At 37.9% G+C, this 23,659-nt stretch overlaps 1 protein-coding gene across 2 annotated transcripts in view; it reads right to left on the bottom strand.

The window, feature by feature from the left end:
• Positions 1-23,659, bottom strand: part of OXR1 (oxidation resistance 1) — a 448,199-nt gene that overhangs the window by 360,470 nt on the left and 64,070 nt on the right. For both annotated transcript variants that reach the window (XM_027064028.2, XM_053208273.1), the window contains exon 2: positions 4,795-4,946. In XM_027064028.2, coding sequence (XP_026919829.1) covers positions 4,795-4,817 — 23 coding nt within the window. In that variant the 5' untranslated portion in view covers positions 4,818-4,946. The remainder of the gene's footprint in view (positions 1-4,794; positions 4,947-23,659) is intronic.

Here is a 23,659-nt window from a genome sequence, read left to right on the forward strand (position 1 = left end):
AAGCCATCTCTTCCCATGCAGGAAAAACACATATCCATTTTATTTCCCCAAACACCCTGGCCATACCTTTCAGAAAACTTACCACATTAAATCAGTTATTTGATTATTCTGTCTTGTTGGCTAAGAGATGAGCTCCTATAAGAGGAGTCGTTACTTTTTACTAAGACTGCATCTCTGTATTCAGCATGGGGAATGGCACGTTACTGATGCTCAATGGATTTTGAGTGGCTAGTTGGCTTTTTTACTTTCATTCATCCAGTCAGTGTCTTCTTTCTCCCATACATGGCTCTGGTTCAATTACCTTCACCTCTGCCAGGTGCCACAGTCTTTAAGATTTTAAGTCTTTAAAAGCTGAAATGTGCTCAGGCATCACGACAAAAACCAACTTGGGGTCAAAAAGATGGCATTTTGCAAAATCAGTTAAGACATACTAGGATCTCTCTGAATACTGGTTAACATATGTAACCATAACACTAATATAATGGGAGCTAAGGGAGCAGTAGAGCCAGGGGGAGTCGAAAGTACTTGATTTAGTAATGGAGGGTCTCTATGAGATGGGCAATTGAAGAGCCATGTTGGTTGAATTATAGCAAAGTGCTGATACCTTTCTGTTGTGCCTGTTTTGTATCAAGAGGAAAACCTGACAATTCCTAGCCTGTAACATGACTAGTGGAACTAAGATTTACATTGTGTAGTTTAGGTAGTTCATCTTACATAATTTTGGAGATTCACCTAAGTTTCTAAGAACAACAACCTTTTCACCTCCTCTAGGAAATTAGGGGGCTCATCTACTGCCTCCACATTCTACCCTCAATACTATTCTAATCCCTGATAGTGTTTCCAGGTGTAGAGATACACTTCCTTCCAGGAGAGGCTCCAGGATGTCTATATTTGAGGAAATAAGGGGGAAAATTCTGGTTGGAAATGGGAACTAGGGCACTCACCTCGAAACTACACACACACATAGCAAGGGTACTGCTTTACTCAGATAGTATTGGTTTTTATATGGGTAGTTCAGCAGCTAGGAGTACCAACTAGCTGCCTGAATTCATATCCTAATTCTGCTATTTAGTGGCTATGGCATACTGGGTACCTTTCTTAACTTTCAGTGCCTATATTTTCCACTTGTGGTAATGCAAATAGCTACTACATCTCTAATAAGGTTGTGTGTGGAGTATGTGGGTCAATATCCAAACAGTCTCTAAAAAAGGGCCTGGCACATGGTAAATGCCATGTAAATGTTCACTTTTGATAATATTTACTTAGCTTTCATGTCATAAAAATTTTGTTTCGAAATGAATGTTTTAAAATGTTATATATATGCCCATATAATTATATATACACATATATTATATATATATATATTATATTAATCTTATAAAAACATAACAAAACAGGTTGAAGATGATTATCAGGGAAGAAGCACAGAAAGTCCTTTCAAATACCCCTCAGTATCCCACCATTCCCCTCTTTGTGCTATAGACATAGGAGGACTCTTTTTCAATTCTCTGTGCCTCTTCAAGTCTCCTGTTAATTACCACTGCTACCAGAAACAATTCTTTCCCTCAGATCATAGCCTGGAACCTGTCGCCTGTCGTCTGTCACATGTCCATGGATGTCTGTAATTGATTTTGTACATCCCTTTGTCTCTATCTCAACCAACATCAACTCAATCATTGCCTCCCCCTGGAAATTATTTACTGAACAGGAAGATTCATGAAACATCTGTTGTCTGTTACCATGTAATTCTTATAATCAATTCCTACTACTCTCCTCACCTGACTGGCACTGCATAGTTTCCTAGAAACTTGAGTATTTCCTAGATTGTATTTCTTTTTGAGATTCTATATGAAAGGGCCAAATTATTGAATATATATATTTTTTCGAAAGTCATACCCATAAGTACTAGAGCAAGGAAGTTTCTTTTAATATGTAAAAAGGTAATTATCTTATGCTACATATTTAAAAGGTGGGAGGATTGCTTGGATAGTGGTTAACATGAACGTATATTTTCTAAATTCTTAGGTTGTGTGCAGGGATCACAATTAGGCACCCCCGTCCATTAAGCCTCAGAGTTAATTTTAAAACCAACACATGGATATGATTAGATATGTACAGTGTCAAGGTAGGCAGACCAAACTGTTTGCAGACTGATGTGGGTTTTGACTATAAACTCTGCTAACATTAATAAGGTAGCTGAACAGAGGGGAGTCTGGCAGAAGCGGAACTCAAAAGAGGCACAGAGATGAAGACTGGCGTCTTACTCTAATTCCCAGCCATGAAGAAGCTGCCCTGAGAAACAGATGGAGGCGTCTGGCAGAGACAGCCTTACTGACAGACATATCCCGCCAGGTGTACTCTATCCTGAGTCCCTCGAACACTGGAAGCATCTAACTCTCCTTGCTCTGATTATGCGGTCATCGTCCAAGCCTCCGACTTAAGATTCCCATGTCGTTTTCCACAGTTACAGGATGGACTGGTTAGGCCAAATCAAGCATCCGTAAAAGTTATGTATCTTCTTTTAAAGTAATAATCTGTGAGACAAGTTTCTTTTCCAACGTCAGTCAGTATTTTCATGTCTTGGTTTCTAGATTTCAATAAAGAGAGCCAGACCGTGGGCTACAATAATTTCGCTAAACGAATGTAATTAATGCCAAACTCCACACTGTTGTATGATGGGGTGACACTGGCAAAAGAGATGAAGAAGTCCCTGTAGGGAAATCTAATGTGGAACGTTCTGTGTAGCCAGAATTAAGGGTACTCTTGGATGAAAATATCCAAGAATTATTTCTATAAAATTTGTACCTTTGACATGGGAAGAATTCTAACAAATTTCAGGTATATGAATTCTGTAAGATATCCCCACAACCAAAAGAAATGTTTTAGGATCAAAATATTAATTCACCATTGAATTACCTATTCTGCATTTTTCACTCATTTGTACCTCATAAGTGTGTAGAGCGGCTACTAAATTCTAAGAGGTGTGCTAGACAGTTGGGCTGGAAACACAACATACATTCTCTTTGTCTGGGCTGGAAACACACATACATTCACTGTGTTTTGTATGGCCTAACATCACACTGAAGAGATGGCCTCTGACCAAACCATTACATCACATCAGGTCAACTGTTAATTGAGGTACACACCAAGGACAGGTTCAAGTGTTTGCCCTGTCCTGATTCTGTGAACCAAGCCACACCACACCTATCTTGAGATATGACAATCACAGCTGTGTTTTAATCTCCTCCACCTTCTCCTCTTTCCCCTGTTCTCCTTTCTGTCCTCTCCCCTTCATCTTTCTCTTTCTTGTTTGGCATGCAGCCTGCTTTTTGAAGACTCACCTCCAACACAATCATTTGTCAGGAGTATAATTTCCTTAAATAAATATGTCCTTAATATTTTCCAGGGGTTTGAAGGGCTTCACACATTCCGCAGAATTTTTTTTTCCTTTTTTAAAAAAAGTTTTTTTAATGTTTATTTTATTTTTGAGAGAGAGAGAGAGAGACAGAGACAGAGCATGAGCAGAGACAGAGGGAGACACAGAATCGGAAGTAGGCTCCAGGCTCTAAGCTGTCAGCACAGAGCCCAATGCGGCGCTCGAACTCATGAACTTATGAGATCATGGCCTGAGCCGAAGTTCGGACGCTTAACCGACTGAGCCACCCAGGCGCCCCTAATTCATTTTTTTTTAAACTGAGATCTTTAGCACCCAGTAAAAATCCAAAGACATATTCTAGGGAGTCCATAAAAATTGGGTCCTTCAGAAAAACTACTCTCAATCTAAACAACCAATTCTACCCTTTGCCCTGAAGAAATTGCTCACCTAATAAAAATAAATACATGGAGCTAAATTGCAGAAACCAGTCTGTAATGTAATGCTATTTATATTCCTGGCACAAACTGAAGACAACGATGGAATGGACTCCTATGAAAATGGACAGGATTACCAGGTTTTTCTTACATTCACATATTGAATACTGTATAATAACTGTATTACATAATCTGTATTTTTATATATTATACAATCTGTATCTGTATTATATAATATTATATAATCTGTTTCTGTATTATTGTAATATCTGTATAATGTCACTTACTCAGCTTTTTATATTAAAAAAAAAAAGAATCCAAAGTTCAAAAAATTGGCTTCCAATTCATCCCTGCTAGTATTGCTCTTTGTTGCCATAGAAAAGTTGTTGATTATACGCCCAAAAAAAAAAAAAAATTGCACACTTCTTATTTTAAATTACAAACAGCACTGAAACATGAACTAGAAGTCAAGATTATTCAGAATGCCAGTTATTTAAAGATGTGAATCCACGGGGGAATTTTCTCTTCCATAATGGAGTTCCATTCAGTTTAGTTTGGGTAGATATGTTGAACTAGGAGGCTTGAAGAAAAGCACTGATGAAAAAAGACCTATCCCACCCTTACAGCTGCCCTTACGGCCTGTTATTCCTGCTCCTGGGAACAGAACAGTAGCTAGGACCACTGAATGAGTATTTAATTCCTACTTAACTCTCCCCTAGGTATCGAGAAAGAAAGGTATGGTATGTTATTCAGATTCATAAAAGCCTTGAACCCGTTCCAGAGTCTGTAGATACCACAATGCTGAAAGTCTTAAAATTTTAACTCTAGGTAGCTCTCCTTACCTTAACACAGGACAACAATCTCTGGAAACCAGATTTTTCAGGTTCTTTTTCTGCTCCGGTTCTGACAATAAAACTTTCTTACAAAATATTGCTTCTTGCTATGCATGGATTTGGACTGTAGGTTAGAAAGTGATTCACTTACCATGATAAATTAGATACAGACATTGCAGCAGTTTACAGAGGAGTCTTGTGGAACAGTCTTCTCTAGATTTCAGAATAGGGAACGAGTAGGTCAAGTAGACAAGACCACCGGGAATTCGCTTTTGGAATGATGCACTTCAAGTTTGAAATAACCTATAAAGAAAAGAAATAAAATGATATCTATAGTACCCAGTCTATATGACTTTTCACAAATGTATTTCACCCAGGTCAATAGTTTTGCCATGGTATAAGACACAGAAAAATACATTTTTCTTAAAATGTAAGACATGTTATAAACCAAAGATAAAATTAAATCACCCATATGATAAGCTGAATGCTTTACCTTTAAAATAAGTTTAAAGATGAATACAGTGTTCATTCCCTGAAGGAGAGAACACAGGGAAAGAACAGAATGTGTTTTTAGAGGCACCAATTTTTTCTCCATATGGTTAATCAGTTATGCTCTCTAAATTAGTTTTATATCCTTGTGATAAAAGGATCAAAACAAAGATCCTAATTGGCCACTGCACACATTAAAAAAAAAAAAAAACTCCCTGGCACAAATTATTATCATGTCCAAAACTGTAACAAAAAAATCATTCACTACTACCTCGGAGAAAATATGAATTCATACTGAGTAACTTGTGGGAGGTAAGCCTATACGTATTTACCTAACATTTCCACACACTTTTTATGAGTATCTACTCTATACTGTATCCCATGATCTTGAACCAAAATTTTCATAGGGTACAATTAAATCCATGGTACTATATTAATTAAGCAGTTTAGTTCAGGTCATTAATCCAGTACTGTTCAATAAAACAAACATTTAATGAGGATATACTATGTGCACGTATACTATCCTAGGTAGAGTTCAGGGATAGGGATGAATGACACATAAAGAAGGCATGTTTCTGCCTTCAAAGAATGTTTTATGTAAAAAATATGACTATAGGGGCACCTGGGTGACTACGTCGGTTAAGTGTCCAACTTCAGCTCAGGTCATGATCCCAGGGCTCATGAGTTCAAGCCCAGCATCGGGCTCTGTGCTGACAGCTCAGAGCCTGGAGCCCACTTTGGATTCTGTGTCTCCCTTTCTCTCTGCCCCTCCTCTGCTTGTGCTCTTTCTCTCTAAAATAAATAAACATTAAAAAAAATGATTATAATAAACTGGAGTAAGTGTTCTAATAAAGATTTACACAGAGTATATGGGAACAAGAAGAGAAGCTTTCAGCCCCATCATCGGTATTTAGAAAAAAAACAACAACAACAACACCCAAACTCAGAGTGGCTTAGAAAAGACCATTGATATTTCTCTCTCCTATAGACAAATCTTGAGTCTTAAGAAGTCCAGGCAGTTACAGCAATTCCATAAACACCAGAGAAAGAGGCTTCCCTTTTGTCATTCTACCATTCTCAACCTGTGGTCCCCTTCACGTTCCAAGTGGCTGTGAGCTCCAGAGAGTACCAGTGTCCCGGTCAGCAAGAAGGAAGAAGGAAAGAGGGATGCTTCCTAAAATTTACACATGCCATTTCTGCTTGCATTTCATTGGCCAGAGCTTAGTCACTTGGCCACTCTAATTCTAAGGGAGATTGGCAAATGCAGCCATCATTCTAGGCAGCCACAAACCAAGGTCCCTATTAGAAAATGGGGATAAAAGTGGGTACGGAGAAAACTAGCATTGTCTGCCATTATGTTTGTGACTCAATGACCTTTACTCACAATATTTTATGGTTCTGTACTTACTACAAAGTGACAAACAGGGGACAGAGGTGAGGTGCAATAAGTCCATTGTTTGTTGGTAATTTTACGTATTTTATATATAATTTTGAATATCAAACTTCTTCAGTTTTCTTAAATCCTTCATAGAACCAACAAACTATTTTGTGTGCCCTATTATTTATCAGACTCTAAGTACTAAGGATGCAAAAACTAATAAAATATGGTCTTTGCACATACAGAATTCACTAACATAGATGCCATCATGTAAAAAAATAAAACAAAGCAAAATGCACTCTGAAAATTGCTGTCTATTTACAAGGGTGTATGAGAAGCTACAGGGGGATAGAGAAAGACTAATTCTAATGGAGTCTAATTTTAATAGACCCCAGCTGCCAGTTAAGTAAGCAGCTATAAAATCTGTATCCTAAATTATCTCCTTACATGCCAAAAGAGGTTTTCAAGTCCACCCTGCCGTTGGTTAATTGTTAAAGCATATGGACTTACATCTATTAAGGACAGGGGAGCTCCAAATTCTGCTCCCAAAATTGGTAACTTCAAACTCTCAAGATCTGTATTATCTGATTCTTATCAAGAGTTCCGTTACCAAAAAAAGGGGAAAAAAATGTATGTAATATTGTCTGAGGTAATTCATTCTAGATAATCTAATTTTTTAAATGTTTATTTATTTTTGAGAGAGAGCAAGAACATGCTGTGGGGCAGGGGCAGAGAGAGAGGGTAACAGGATCCCAAGCAGGCTCTGCACTGTCAGCACAGAGCCTGATGTGAAGCTCAAACTCAGTAACAATGAGATCATGATCTAAACCAAAATCAAGAGTTGGATGCTTATCCAACTGAGCCACCCAAGTGCCCCTAGATAATCTTAGTTCTTAATTCTTAATTCTATTTTAGAGAGCCGTGTATCTGGATGTCATTATTTTAATATGTAACCAAATTACTTTCACTGAATTATACTTTGGGGTTTTGCCAAGAGTTTGCATTGAGGGGTATCATTAAAGATAATAATAAATAAACAAGCAAAATCTAGGCCTGTGAAATTAGCTACAAGGTTTAGTGGGATATTTGCCAACACAAAAATGTTGCCCTTATGTGCACTCAAAGCAAAAAATGTGTCAGATTTCAACACCAAGAAATTATTCTAAATTTCTTAATTGCTTTAATCCTACGGGGACATTATGCTTCTTTCTTTGCTTTAACTAATGGGAAGTTCTGCAACAAACTTGTCACTTTTCTTTAAGAATTATTCTTAGGCCTCAAGGTCTATATTTTTATTCTAACTTTTTTTCCTTTTCTGGCAACTTTAATTTTTAATGTGTTTTTGATAAACACACATACATTATACAAACATATGCACATACTATATATATGTAAATACCTATAAAACCCTCCCTAAGTCTTATTTAGAGTGACAAAGAATATAATCAAAGACCACAATTGCAGATTTATCTGTTTATGCAAAATGTAGGAATAACATGTAAAGAAATTTGATCCCAGGATCTTTGATCAAACCATTTCGAACTGTTAGTTTTGTAGGTCAAAATGGCCAAATAGTGTCAGTATGACTTCATATAACTGAAGAGTTCACCAAGGAAGGCAGCCTCTTCCTGTTCCCTTCAACCTGACTCAACTTTGGACAGGCTTCCTCCTGACTCTAGACCATTGACCTCTCTTTTCTTAGAGTGTTTACTACAGAAAACTTGCAGTTGTAAATTCTTTCTCTGCCCCTTTGAGATATGAATCTATCAGCCTCTTGCCAGTTGTACAACCCAGGAACGTCTTTCTCAAGGACGGGGAGCCATCCATTGGAAATGTAACCATCAAAGGAGATCATGCCTACCTCCCAGTCTCTGTGGGAGGACAGGTGCCTCGCTTCAATAAGCACCAGTTAGCCAACACTGATGGCCTAATCACACTGCACAACCTCCTCCTAACATCCTCCACTGCTTTTCTACTGGTTCACTCTAGCACTTAAAAACCCTTCTGTCTTCTGTTCCAGCAGAATTGAGTTCAGTCTCACTCTCCTATTCCAAAATTTTGAATTAAGTTTTCCTTGCCTGTGGAACTCTGTCTGGCTTAATTTTTCTTTGGGAGGGTATTCTCTTTTTCTATCCCTTAAAGTTTAGGAAAGTTTCCTTACTTGCTGGCAATGTTGTTAAAAAGTGCAGTCTTTACTCAATGTCCTTTATCTGCAGTAACTATTGACTTGGATTTTGATAAGTTTGTATTAAATGTGGATTAATAAAATAAATGTTAGAAAATTGCATTTTTCTTTTTTTTAATTTTTTAAGGTTTATTTATTTTTGAGAGAGAGAGAGAGGGAGCACACAAGCAGGAGAGGGGCAGAAAGAGAGGGAGACACAGAATCCAAAGCAGGCTCCAGGCTCTGAGCTGTCAGCAAAGAGCTCGACACGGGCCTTGAACTCACAAACTGTGAGATCGTGACCTTAGTCGAAGTCTGATACTTAACCGACTGAGCCACCCAGGTGCCCCCAAAGTTGCATTTTTCTGATTTTAAACCTAGATGTTTGTAAGAATAAAATGTATGAACATAAAAAATCCATACTGATCATTCCTAATGATTATAATTATCACTCTGACATTCATTTTGATATTGTATCATCTTTTTTTTATTTGCATCCTATAACTATCTCATTTATTTCTCCAAAGGAAGGTACCCACAAGGCACTCAAGAAAGTTCACTAAGTTTTATAATACAAATGAGACTATGATGTGATGTTTTCAAAGGCCTTGGAGGTAGACTTGTTATTCCCTTAAAATGGCATTTAAATGACTCACTGCTTATCAATGAAATCTTTCCAGAGAAAACATCTTTAGGATCTTCAGGAGAGGTTAAATCTTCTGTTCACTTTGACGATTCACAATCTTTCAGTCTCCATACTTAAGTATGAATTTATAGCTTTCAGGCAAAATTCTAACATTACTAAGAGCCTCCACCCACCTCATTCTCACAAAGAAAGAGACTATATTTTCGTATTAGGGAAAACTTTTTAAAATGTATGGATTGATTTGACTTTGCCTGAATGCCCAGCCAGAATTGTAAGTTATAAGCGTCGAGGTCACTCCTCCAGCACAATATTAAGGAAAACGGAATGTGAATTTAATAGAAGATCCCTCATTTGACATATTCATTAAAACTGTGAACCCTTGAACACAACAATGCATCACTGAGATTATGTTTTACCCAAATAATGGATTATTCACATTATGGCTTACCAAAATAAGTCTTTTAATCACTTCATTCGTGAATAAAATTTGGGGCTTCAAACCGAGCTGAAAAGAATACTACAATCTAACACGTTCATTTTGGTTATATAACATATAAGAATTTCTGTAAACTTATTTTCTTAAGCAAAGGAAGCATTTTCATAACCTAGTCCCATGAATACATGGATGATTTTGTATCTTTAAGATGTTAAAATTCCATGAAAATCAGTTTAAGTAACCTGCCATATAATAAGTATATGTTTTCATATACTTCATACTTAAAACAGACAACCTGAACAAATTACTTGGAAGAATGAAAATAATTAAAGTTTCTGACCATACGCACTATTGAGTGTATATAAGTGGAGCACCCTTGCTTTGCCTAGAGAAAAGAGAGTTTAGGGCCCAAAGGGGATACTAAAATTATAGAATAATTTCAAAGTAGGCAAGACCAATGGTCCATTGAATTTCAATTAATTCCACTTAGAGCATTATAACACCTAATGGGCATAAAGTGAAGAATAAAATGCATTAAGTATAGAAAACCCTTTTATACTAAAGACTCAAAATAAATGTTAGAAAAATAAATTATCAAGGAAATACTAGAATATTTTATTTTACATGGTGGTTTCCTTTTCATCATCAAATCAAAGCCCTCTTCCTTGCTTTCTGGTTCCCGTATAAATGAATACCAATATTTCCCAACCTAGATTCCTGCTTCTTTGAGACTGTCTGCTCAAATGCTCACTCCTGTGCCCTGAGTATACCACGAAGTTCTGATTCTTCTCTGTGGCCTCATGTTTTCTTTCCTCTCTAATTTCAAGTATCCCAATTCTTCAAGGATCAATACAAGCTCCAAGATCCTATGAATTCTTGTCTCATAGTTTCAGGTTCTCTGATCTCCTCTCTTTCTGAACTAACATATCCAATTTACTAATTAAAATATATTGAGCATAAAAATGTGTATATCATTTTTCATGTATATTATCTTTACTTGCTTAAATAAACTAAGTTTACAAAGGTCAAAAATTATCTTTTATGTTCAAACTCCAAAGCATCTAGATAAATAGCAAGTACCCTCCAACTGTTAGTGATCTAACAGACAAAAATGTAATACTTTAGCAGCATTATGACTTTAATGACTGAAAAATAACAGTTCGAAAATTAAGGTGTTTTTTTTTTTATATTCCCATATTTGTATTACAAATTTCAGGGCTTCCATAAATTTGGGAGGATATAAGTCAATCATTGGGGAAAGATATTATTTTTCTTATAAAAACTCTGATTTCATATAAAGACAAATTTTTAAACAAAATCAAACTAAGAGTTTGACCTTTCCCTTTATCATATATATGTTTCTCTAGGAGTGAGATTTAAAAACAGGAGAGTGTTCTGCCTTGAATTTTAATAATTTATATTACCTTGTCAATTTTAAAATAATAAATTTAGGGGCACCTAGGTGGCTTAGTCAGTTAATCATCTGACTTGATTTTGGCTCAGGTCATGATCTCATGGTTCACAGGACTGAGCCCCACATCAGGCTCTAACCTGACAGTGCAGAGCCTGCTTGGGATTCTATCTCTCCCTCTCTCTCTGCCCCTCCCCCACTGGTACTCTCTCTCAAAATAAACTTAAAAAGTAAATAAAATAGTAAATGTATGCATACAGAGAAAAATCAAATGGATATACAATGTTGATAAATAGTTCTCCCTTTTCCATCCTCTGTCCCAGGCATCCAGTCACTTCCCTTCACAACTATTGTTACTCCCAGTATTTTTATCCTCATAGGGATACTCTATGGATTTCTATCTATACCAAACTATGCCTATCTATCTCCTCATCTACCTATCTATCCATCTACTTGGTTTTCACAAAATGGTAGCCTATTATACACACTTTCTTCTACACCTTGATATAATCATATGCCTATATACAATATTTCCCTATCAACATACACATAGAGATGCTTCATTACCTTTAAGAGTTGTAAATAATTTCATTGAATGGATTTATTCTAATTTATTAGCCTATCTCATACTGAAGGAGATTTAGTTTACTTCTGATACTGGCAATTACATGCAATGCTGCAGTGTATATATCCTTATATATACGCTACAATGTAGATGCGTGTTTGTGCATAAATACCTGGAAGTACAATTTTTGGGTCAAATCTATGCATATTTTTAATTTTGAAGAAACTGGTGGTAGGTTGCCTTTCATAGAAGGTGTACCAATTTATATTCCTACCAGCAATGTATAAGCTTGATCATTCTGGCACTCTGGCTATCTAGAATACCAATAAACCTGGTAGGTTTCACAAACACACTCTCTGAAGTGTATTCATGGTCCAAGCCAGAAATACTGTTCCACACATCCAGTTAGTTACTAAGCCTCCTTGAGCCTACCTCCATGATATCTTTAGAATATGTCCATTCTTCTCCATTCATACTACCTGTGTCCAGTATCTTCTCATGCCCGCATAATAACGATGACCTTATAACTGGTCCCCATTTCTAGTTCACCTTTCATCTAAAACTTTCTTCTGCAGCACACTACAGGCTGAGGGCCCCTCAGGGGATGTAATCATTTTCTATAAGAGCAGAATACAGAGGCAGGCATGGTCACTTCAGAAAACCCTCGGTGTGACTTCCAGATGTGCTTCTTGCTAACTTCTGGCCTCAGGAAAATTGAGTACATTCCCTTGCTTGTTTATTTTTAAGATAGAAATGTTAATAGTACTTATAGGTCATAGTGAGAAGTAAAAAAAAAAATGCATGAAAAGACTTAATATTGTCTGGCACATAGCAAGAGTTCAAGAAATGATAATGGCAATGATGATGATAACAATGAGGGAGAATAAGAAGGAGAAGGAGACTGTGATGATAATAAACTTGCCCCAATATCCATTAGCTGCTCTATTTGCCTTCACATTAAAGCCCCAATTCCTTGATATAGTTTATAAGACTCATGATGATTTAACACCTGCTTTCCTTCCCACCTACCTTCCCCTCTCCTCACCACCCTTTCCCAACCCAGCCCCTCACTCTATTTCAGCTAAAAGGATTTGCATTTTCCCAAATTAACCTGTGTCTCTAGTTTACACGCCATTCACATGCTAGTCCCATTGCATGTTACACACATATCCTTTCCTCTTCTGCTGGGCTAACTTCCAAATCATTACAACTCAACACAGACCGTGTTTTGCCCAAACTTTCCTAATCCTTGGTAGATGCAGCCCCCTATGCCTTCTTATAACACCTTTTATGAATGCATGAAGATGTTTAAAACCAGTGGTTTAATATTTTAATGCAGGTCTGTATTTCCCTCTAGATCATAAGTTCCTTGAAGACAGACAGCATGTCTCAATATAACCTAGTAAACCCAAGGCCTAGCATAGTGCCTGAGACAAAGAACGTACTCAATAAATGTTTGCTGAAAAAAAATATCTGAAATTGAGAAATGTAAAATTCTACAAAATGCTGAAAAGCAGTGTCTCTTTTCCTTTTGACTTATAAAAATATTATTTAACTTTTTAGTCACATTTATGAGTTCCAAATTTTTAAAACATTGCTACGTTTAAAAATAATTTTGGGGGGCACCTGGGTGGCTCAGTTGTTTGAGCGTCTGACTTGATTTTGGCTCAGGCCATGATTTCATGGTTCCTGGGATTGAGCCCTGCATGGGTTGCATGTGCTGTCAGCGCAGAGCCTGCTTGGGATTCTCTCTCTCCCCCCCCCTTTCTCCCCCTGCCCCGCTTGCGCTCCCTCTCAAAAAAATAAACCTAAAAAAATAATAATTTTTATGTTTTGAAACTTGCATATTAATTATGGAATATTAATTATGGAAATCTGGTAGAAGTCATCCCATTTTTCAAATCTGTTTTGTTTCTCAATTTTGTCCAGAATATAAATTCATAGTAAATATGTAAACTAACATCTTTGTTTGGATATGCAAAATAGGGCCAAATAATCCTGATATTCTAGCAACTTTAGCAGCCACCACACAAAGTTTCCAATAGGACACAAACATATGTTTCTCCAGAACAATGGAGCAGTTAAGGTCAGCATGGATGCAGAAGTTCCTTCCAAGTTGTTTTTACACATACTGATGTCCAGCCTGAAAATTCAGTCTTTGCAGAGGATTGAGAAACCCCATGTATTAAAACTTGAGATCCGCACAGATGGTGGCCCTGGAGACAAGCTGGTGCAAGGCTTTATGTGCCCTGTCACTGTAGAGCAGCTGTCGTCTTACTTATATGAAAGCCATTTCATGGGAGGTATTAGTATTCAATTGAGCATGTCAGTAATTGGTCTAAAAGCATTTATCACTGAGATTGGGCTATATTTATGATTATCATAAGTACCCACTTCAGAAATATCCCCTATGTTCAAATTACAGAAAGTATTTACCAGAGCCAGAGAAATAAAGGGTTATGGGCCTTACAGTAATTCCTAAATAAGTTACCACACTAAACGAAGACCACCTTAAAGCAATTTAGGGTTCTTTTCTTCAGAATACTGTCATAACTTTCTGAGAATAAAATCGTTTTATTTTTCTATGAACTACAAAGACAGCTTTCCCACCCGTGCTTTTGTGCTCTGATCTCAATTTCTGTTGAACTGTAAAGCAATCGGCAGCTTCTCTGTGGCCTGTATCTTTCATCTCTACCTCTTCCCGGTCTTTTTCCTCTGTGTTCCCGATTCTACACAACTTTGCTTTGCCTCAGGTATGACTTCCAACTAGCCCTTTCTCTACCCTTCACTGACCAGCTCCACACTGTTCCTCCACATCCACTGCCTTGCCCTTTTCACCACCTACTTTTGCTTTCTGGTTTTTATTCCAATATTCTTATCACCAGTCAACTGGCAGATATGTAACTACTAATTCCAACAGCCTCCGTCAGACTCCACTCTCCTCTGTCCACTTGTTCTGGATGCTCCTTCTCTGACTTCCAGGATGCTGAAGCATCCTCACTCCCCTAACCCTCTCTGTTCTTCGCTGATCCACCATCATTCTCCCATTTCCTTTCTGTGGATATTCTCCAAAGTTCTGTCTAATGTGACTTTCCCAGTAGATAATTCTAATTCACAGATTTCCATGGACCTCATCTTTGTTTCCCTCACTTCCAGAACCATCTTTCCTAATGATTTATTAAATAGCTGCCAAATTTTGCTTTTGTTTTTGTTTTACTGCTCAGTAATATCTCATTAAGCCATTGTCTCCTTTTTATCCCTACCACCACCACCCACTTTTTTTCCCCTCAGATTTTTAAAGCATCTAAAAATAATTAATTAATGAAAGCATATTTTAAAATCTTAAGAGTGGGCCAACAACCAACATACCGAATGAAAAAAAAAGTTGGATTTTTTTTAATGTTTATTAATTTTGAGAGAGAAAGAGAGAGCACCAGCAGGGGAGGGGCACAGACAGAGAGAGAGAGAGAGAGAGAGAGAGAGAGAATCTGAAGCAGGCTCCACTGTCAGCACAGAGACTGACCCGGGGCTCTAATCTCATGAACCTGTGAGATCATGACCTGAGACAAAATCAAGTCGGATGCTTTACCAACTGAGCCACCCAGGCAACCCCCCAAACGAGTTTTAAAACGTTCTTTAGACAATTTTTTTTCTTATGGATTTTTTTTTTTAATTGAAGTACAGTTGACACATGATTCAACCACTCTGCACTTCACCCTGTGCTCACCACCAGGGCTGCTACCGTCTGTCACCATACAATGCTTTTACAGTATCACCGACTATATTCCCTATGCTGTGCCTTTATTCTCTGGACAGTTTAAAACCTTTCGTGTTTGAGAAGCAGCATGTCCGTGTTTGGAAAACAGGCACTCCCACAGCCCTGAGCACTAGTGTTCCATGGCACACGGTTTACAAACCTCTGGCTGGAAACTGGTGCTTTGGCCTTGACACTTGTCTCTGACCCCTAATCCATATCACAAATTAATTTTATCAAGGCAAGGCACTTATACACACAAACTCCTTGTTTATAAATACTCATTCCAAGTAAACAGTCATTCCATGGAAATTTTACACTTGGGATCCTCTTCCATATGGCCTGTCCTCCGTTTTCTGGCTTGTCTACATTCACGTTGGGTTATTACTGTTCAGTGAATTTGTTTCCACCCTCTACTGAAGGCCTAGCACGGCACTCTGAACGCTGGAACTAGTCAAACACATTCAATTGAATTCTCAGTGCAAAACTCAAGTTTTTCAGGTGTACGTTATTGTGCTCAAGGGTAGCACTAAATAAACGAAGCTTTTAAAAAGTATGATATAGCTAAACCGACTCGTGTTTATAGAATTTTATAATAAACTTTGATGAGTCACTTAAGGTTCAATCCCATGTGGAAAGCCCAGCCGAAAGGATTGCCAAAACTCAGTTTAATTAAAAACAGAAAGAAAGCAGCAGCTTTTTATTTCCCCTAAATATATGTTTCAAGGAAAAAAGTATCTTAGGTACGCTTAATGCATCTTCCTGTACTCTCAGAGCAGAAGCACTTACGCATTTAGAAGTAACTTGGGAGAAGTGAGGACAAGCAGCCATGGACACAAGGCATTTGAGGAATGTCATATACACTTGTTGCTGTTTCTTCCCCGGAGGCTTTTCAGGCGCTGCTTCAAGGCCCTTCACCATGCAGCTGGGGTCACCTCGTTGATCCTCATATCAAGTTACCCCACCCTTTCTGTTTCCTAAGGCCTGGCTACACTTGTGCCTGGTTCCTCCCCAAATAATCCTGCCTGTTTGTGCAGAATGAACACACTGACCGTTATGTTCCCATTTCTAGCAAAGTCTGTCCCTTACCTGTCCAGAAATTATACTCGTCCTGTAGAGTCCAGCTCAGATATCAATAAGCCTATAGAAAATTGGTAGAATTGCATCTTTCTCATGACGTAAGTATTTCTATTGCAACACTTACCATACTCCACTTGTGTTATGGCTTACTCATCTGCTACAGGTGAGTACTATATGTTAGTAATATGTTAATTAACTACTTAAAAAATAGTTCTTGACTTAAGAAACATGGAATTTGAAGTTTCTGGCCACAGGAGAAGGGGAGCACGCTTGCGTTATAACAACTGCACAGATAACCAGGGAGAAGACATAGTAATATTTATTTACAATGTCTTTATTCGTGGATAACACTTTAGAATAATTACAAAAGCAAAAAAATACAATATTATTTATTCATGTATCTGGGTCCTACTGATTCCTTAAAAGTAGTAATTGTACCTTGCATTTTTTTCTTCATCCCTCTACTGAATAACATAGTTTATTATCTAGGATAAACAGCCAATAAATATCTGTTAAATTGATTTTAGCTGAACTGTTACATTATTATGGTCATGCAAATTATTTATTTTTCTTCTAACAATGAAGGCATCTGCATAAGAGACACTCAAGCAATCATATAAGAAAAAGCAGCCTACTTCCAAGAGAAGAAACTTAAAAGGGAAGAGTGTCCCTGAAATAATCACTAGTCAGCCCCTACATGTAGGCAATACCTATTTCTTAGGGAACAGGGCATCCTGGAGTGACACATTTTTCACAGCCACAAATACAAGGAAAATATGTGCATGTCACTCTGTGCTTACGCAAGTATTTTCTTCTTCTGGACGTTACTTGAAAAGATACAACATAATCAAAATCAATTCACTTCTCTTAAACAAGTCCTTTCAATGAGCCTGGAAAAGAATGGACCTTTCCCCAAGAGCTTTTGATTTTCATTTTGCAGGGACAGACATACTTAATTAAAACTGAAACCTGAAGGAACTTCCACATTTTGGAGCTCAACAAAAAATGCCTCTAAACATCAGAGTATCACTGATGATTCAAAGCCACAGTCTGTGATGCCACACAGCCCCCTCTCGAGGGATAATGTCACTACCAATGAATTAGGGATGAAAATGTAGCCAGATACCCATACTGAGATGAAAAATAAAAAAAGCATTTTCTTAGCTTATCATGCAAACTATCTTTCTTCACAGCAGCACCTACTCAATAATTTCTTCATCAGCTCTTTATTTTACTAAATAAAAATTAACTCAAATCTCAACCGTAACTCCTTCTGTTCTTGTAAGACTTCACCCCCCAAAGAAATGAACTGTCAGAAATTATGACTTCTTGCGTAATGACTGAATGCTTGCTTTGTCAGCCAAAGCTTAGGATTTGAGAACCATGCAATATGAAATTTACTCTTCAACATTAACTTTAAGGACCCCGGGTGTTCAGAGTTACCTAGGTTTTAGTTTAACATCAACTTTACATTTTCACTTAAAAACTGTATCAGCCTATCTTTGGAGGCATAATGCCCTGGCTTTTTTCATATTCTCCAAAGATAACATTCATTTTTAAAAAGCCAAATTTTATCAAGAGAATTGGTATTAATGGAAACATGTTAGCTACCTCTGTCAATAATTTTGTTTTTCACTGATAAAAACCACTGCAGGCTCATTACCAAGAAGATGCTTCCTCTACAATCTTCAAATGCTGCTGTCCTGCATCGTTGTTAAATCTTCTGTACCATTCCAGACTTGAAGTTGAAACTTGACTTCTTTGCCAAATGATCCAACTCTTTCATCTTCTTCTTCAGATCTTCAAAGGTATGTAGTACCTTCAGTGGCATCTACATGGTTTCAAAGTTTAGGATTATCTATCCACTGCATGAGATACTTTTCTAGGTTTCAAACAGACCATACTATCCTTGAGTAACTCAATGAAGCTTTCCAAAACCAGCACCATAATGCTGTTCTGAATTTTCTCACAAGCATAAAAAAAACCTATCCATTATTGATGAAGGTATATGCATGACCAAGCTTATGTTTCTTATGTGTTCACGTCACTCAATATATTTTATACATCTAATACTCCTTTCTAATGCATGGCATTTCCTAGACCTCTTGTGCTCACCAACTTTTTTCACAAGCTCTTCCATTTCCTTAGAAAACAATGACATGATCTTGTGGAAAACTGCTGAGCTCTATGACATAAGAACACTCTGCATCCTTCTACACGGATTCACCTACGACTCAAACATTTCCATTGTTGCACTTATATAAACCTGTTATAGTCGAATTTCTATTTGGATAGTAAATTTGGGGTGGAAATTTCTGCATAATGTTATAGCAAATATTTTGCTAGCATGAGTTCAGATAGTGAGGGCTATTTGTATTCTACAAATACATGTGTTAACTGGTCTCTAATTTAGAATCTTTGAATGAGAAACATTTCCCAACTCCTAGTTCCTCCTAGTGCTGATCAGAATTAATTGCCAACAATTAGGATATCTTATTATAGTTTCTGCACATTTCTGATTTTATTCACTGACATACATGTTTTGAGTACCTATTATGTGTCAGGCAGTATGGGGGGGTAAGAAAATGAATAAAATGTGCTCCCACCTCTCAAAGATGTTGCAGCACTGTAGAAGTAGACAAAAAGAAATACAGAAATGCAATATGAGTTACAGGAATCATGACAAACATTCTTACAATACAGCTGAGGCACAAAGAGAAACACAGATGTTTGCTCACAAGGAGGCTGATCTCAGCAAAGCGTTCTTTCCGAAGAGGACACTTGACAGAACTTTTGAAAGGTGCAGTGGGTACAGCAATAGCCAAGACACACAGGAGGTGTGGAAGAGCATAAAGAGCATGAAATTGAAGGTAATAACACACTGGGTCTTAGAGCAGTGGAGACGAGGGGTTCATAGTAAAAGGTAAGAATGGAAAGGGATCACTAGTAGATCATGAAGGGCCTCGCACTGACACAGGTAATTGCTGTCATGCAGACATGTGATTGTTGACCATAACACATTATATACAGAATTCTACGTTTCATGCATCAGCTGACTAAATCTTCCTGTTCACAGCTTCCATTGGGAGGAAGGCCAGCATCCACAGCATCCACTCTCCACCCCAGTAGTAAGTCAAAAAAATGGGAGCTAGAGGTCACTGCACCCTGACCTCTGGGGGATTAGGAGAGGATCAACAGCTGGTAGGAAAGATGTGTCTGCTACAGACACTTAAGGACTGCACATATCTTTACCTCAACCTTGAGGTACCAACCTCCTGTTAAGCAGGAAACTCCAGTCTCTGGGGACATTTCCATGCACTCTTTTTTTTTTTTTTTTTTTTTTTTAATGTTTACTTATTATTGAGAGACAGAGCATGAGCATGGGAGGGGCAGAGAGAGAGGGAGACACAGAATCTGAAGCAGGCTCCAGGCTCCAAGCTGTCAGCACAGACCCCGATGCGGGGCTCGAACTTACAAACCAGGAGATCATGACCCAAGCTGAAGGTCAGACGCTTAACCAACTGAGCCACCCAGGCATCCCTCCATGCACTCTTAAAGTTGCCTAGTTCTGTGCAGGGTAAGAAATGTGGGAAACCCCCAGTGATTTTTAGCTCTTTGATAATGGAACACACTCATTTTATAACATGTAAGTTAATTTTTGAACTATGGCCATCTCACTCAAAAACATTACCAGAAATTTACTGGGTAAGGATGAAAAGGAAAGCCTATACCCAGAAATTTGAGTTTTGCAGCGGGCATTGGTTATTTGCTGTGTCTAACTCAGGCAAACTACCAGACCTCTCGGTCATCAGTTTCCTCACTTCTTCACGAAGTTGTTGTAAAGATTAAGCAAGTTTAATACATGAAAAACTCTAAGATAATACCTTGAAACATGTAAAGAACTCAATCAATCCTAGATGCTTTCATCATGAGCTTCTCCAATGTTTGTTGCTCTTTCTTCTAGCAAAAGTTTCAATTTCCCTCTAGGGATATATCCTCCCTAAATCTCACGTGGTTTGGATGCAGGCCAATCAACATGTTTCAATACACTAGCAATGGTGACTGGTTCATGAATAGGCACACAGCCCAGTAACAATGGGATAACATGAATCTCTTGAGGCGGAGGTTTGGAGTTCCTTGTTTTCTTTCTGCTGTCCCTTAAAGCTGAGAAGTTGTAAGGCTGCAATGGCAGCCACTGTCTTGCTATCACATTTAACCTGAGCCTGGAGCCAACACAATGGAAGGCAGAACTGAAGGAGGAAAGAAACCAATTCCTATTGACATAATTCATTCCAGATCCGTTCTCTTTTTTTATCAGTTCCATTTTCCTTAAGCAATTTGGGTGGAGTCTCCCCTTACTTGAAATCAAAAGAATATTCCATAATAAAGAAATTATCCTAGAGCTGTAAAGAGCCACTGAAGGAGTTTAAGGAAGGAAGGAAGTTGAATATCATTCTAGCAGCATTGGAGAGACCTGGTTAAAGAGTCTGACAGAAGGCAGGAAGACAAATCAGGAGAAAATTTTAACAATCTATGTAAGAACTGATGAGGACCTAAAACGAGGTAGCTGGAATGAAGACAGTGTGGTGGAAGAAAAGCGAAGGATATTCAATGACCAGCTTTGCAGAATGAAGAAAAGAAAGGAGTCTAGGGTGACTCCCAGACTTCTCACTTTGTTGACTTGGTGGATGATGAGGCCATTTATCTGGATAGGAAATCCAGAAGGTGGAGTAATATTTGAGGGAGAAAATGAATTAAGGTTTTGACATGTTGAGTGTCAGGTGCCTGTGACATAAGTATGTAGAGATATTAAGAAGGCAATCAGACATGCCAATCAGACACCTGGGCAAAATGTCTGGCATGGAGCTTTATAGGTAGGCAATAATTCATGGAATGGCTTGAAGCTTCGGGCATTGGTGAGTTAACAAACACAGCGTGTATAGAAGAGGACCGTGCCCAGAATCATGAGGACATAAATCACTAGGGCAAAGAAAGAGAACCCAGTGAAAGACAGAGGGGAAACAGAGGAAGAGGAGGAGAACCAGGAGATACCATGTCACAGAGCCAGAGGAAGAAGTTTTCAGGGAGCAAGACATCAACAGCATGACACGTGGCCTGGAGGTCAGGTAATAAAGAGCACTTCTTTCCTTTGCTGTAACACTTCCAGTGAAGGCAGAAGCAGACATGAAGAATTTCACAGAATTGATGTGAAGTGAGGAAGTAGAGAGATTTAGACGGGACTGCACGTTTGAAAGCCTTGGTTTCAAGTAAAAGGAGGGACACAGCAGGAGTTTGCCTTTAATGTTTGAAAACAAACACTAGAAGGTGGAGGGAAATCTGATTTATAGCATCTGCTGATTCCTCTCATGTAAACCATTCCCCGATAGAGAGGTGATTTGAATCACATGGCATTAAGGAAAGCAGGGCTGGGAAGAGGGGCTCACATCAGCTCTCAGGAGCCATGCTGGTGTGGCTGGCTCCAGCACCCAGATGAACTAGGGAAAACAATCTGGATGTGGGGTACAAAGTGTGCGGAAAGAGCTAGCAGAGGGAAAAGCTAACAATATATAAAAATGGATAAAGAAGCAACAAAGAAAATTCTTGAAGAGCACAGGTCAAAACTGGATGGAAAGATAAACTTAGTACAGAAAAAGAAGAAAACCTCCTCTGAAGTTGGGTGTAGATAGAGGAACAGTTTTAAGTACAAAAATGGGAAATTGTGGTAATTATAACTAAGAGATGTCACAGCTTCTAATTCCTTTGAGAAGTAGAAGGCAAGGTCATTTGGTTAGCAATCAGGTGGCAATGGCCTTTCAGAGGATAGAAGAGGTCATATGAGGAATGGGAGGATATGGGACCAGAGGCAAGTACTAAATATATGTGTGTATGCGTGCACACATGCATATTTGATATTCCTGTCTTCCCCCACTAGACTGAAGTTCCCTTAGGGAAATGAGGCTATCTTATTTATCTTCATTTCCCTGATATATATTCAAGATCATTTGGTTATCTTTTAGTATTATTATCTGTTGGTAGGTAAGTATATAGGTAGATTGGCTGAGCAAATAAACAAGGAAAAACATAGGCGTTTCTAAAAGGAAGTACTATTTTAAAGGTATTTATAGGGGACACAGTCAGTGGTATGGTAATGTCATTGTAAGGTGACAGGTGGATGGTAGCTGCACTCGTAGTGAGCACAACATACTGTATAGAGTTGACAAACCACTATGTCGCACACCTGAAACTAAGGTAACATTCTGTGTCAACTATTCTCAAATTAAAAAAATAAAGAAAAATAAACTTGAAAAAAAGGAGGTACTATTTTATATGTCTTTCATTTCCCAATCACATTCAAATCCCATTCAACTGAATTTAAGTACTATATTTATAGTATCTGTTGTTGTCACAGACGTACTGGCGCACCTATATGGAGAATGGTGACCTTAGTCCCAAGATATAATTTTAAGTCAAGGTGGTAGTTGTAATGTAGGTAGGTGGTGTGTGTAGATGACATAAAAAATACTAGAATCCACACACTCGCTGCTTTTTACAGAATATGTACAACCAAAGTTTCAGTAGCAGCAGTTAAAATACCGTCAATGCTCTAGAGTCAGATAAACCCTGTAACCTTAGATCTACCACTTAGTGTCTTTATCCACTGTGTTTATATTTGCTTATTTCTGCAGTATGAATAATGTAAGTTTGCCTAATGTATCTTTGAGATCACAGTGAGATTTGCTATAAGTGTTTTGCAAATATCAGTAAATGTTGAATAAAAACAGAGGCTTTAGGAGAAAAAGTTTGAGATTTCTAAAATTGTAGCAGGTAGCAATTTAATCCAGCTGTGTTCCTTAGTGCTTATGCTCTTTATTAATGCATTAATTAATTCTTTTGACACATATTTAAATGCTATTAAACGATAAGCACTGTTCTATGTGCCAGTAACATAGCAGAAAACAAGCAACAAAAGTGCTATCCTCATGTGGTTCAGATCCTAGTGGTACAAAAAAAAACCACCAAGAACCCAGCATTAACAAAATAATAAGGGTTATATGATATAAAAAAAGAATAAATGCAAGGAAGAAAAATAAAG

Source organism: Acinonyx jubatus, chromosome F2, assembly GCF_027475565.1.
Source record: "Acinonyx jubatus isolate Ajub_Pintada_27869175 chromosome F2, VMU_Ajub_asm_v1.0, whole genome shotgun sequence".
NCBI classification, from domain to species: domain Eukaryota; kingdom Metazoa; phylum Chordata; class Mammalia; order Carnivora; family Felidae; genus Acinonyx; species Acinonyx jubatus.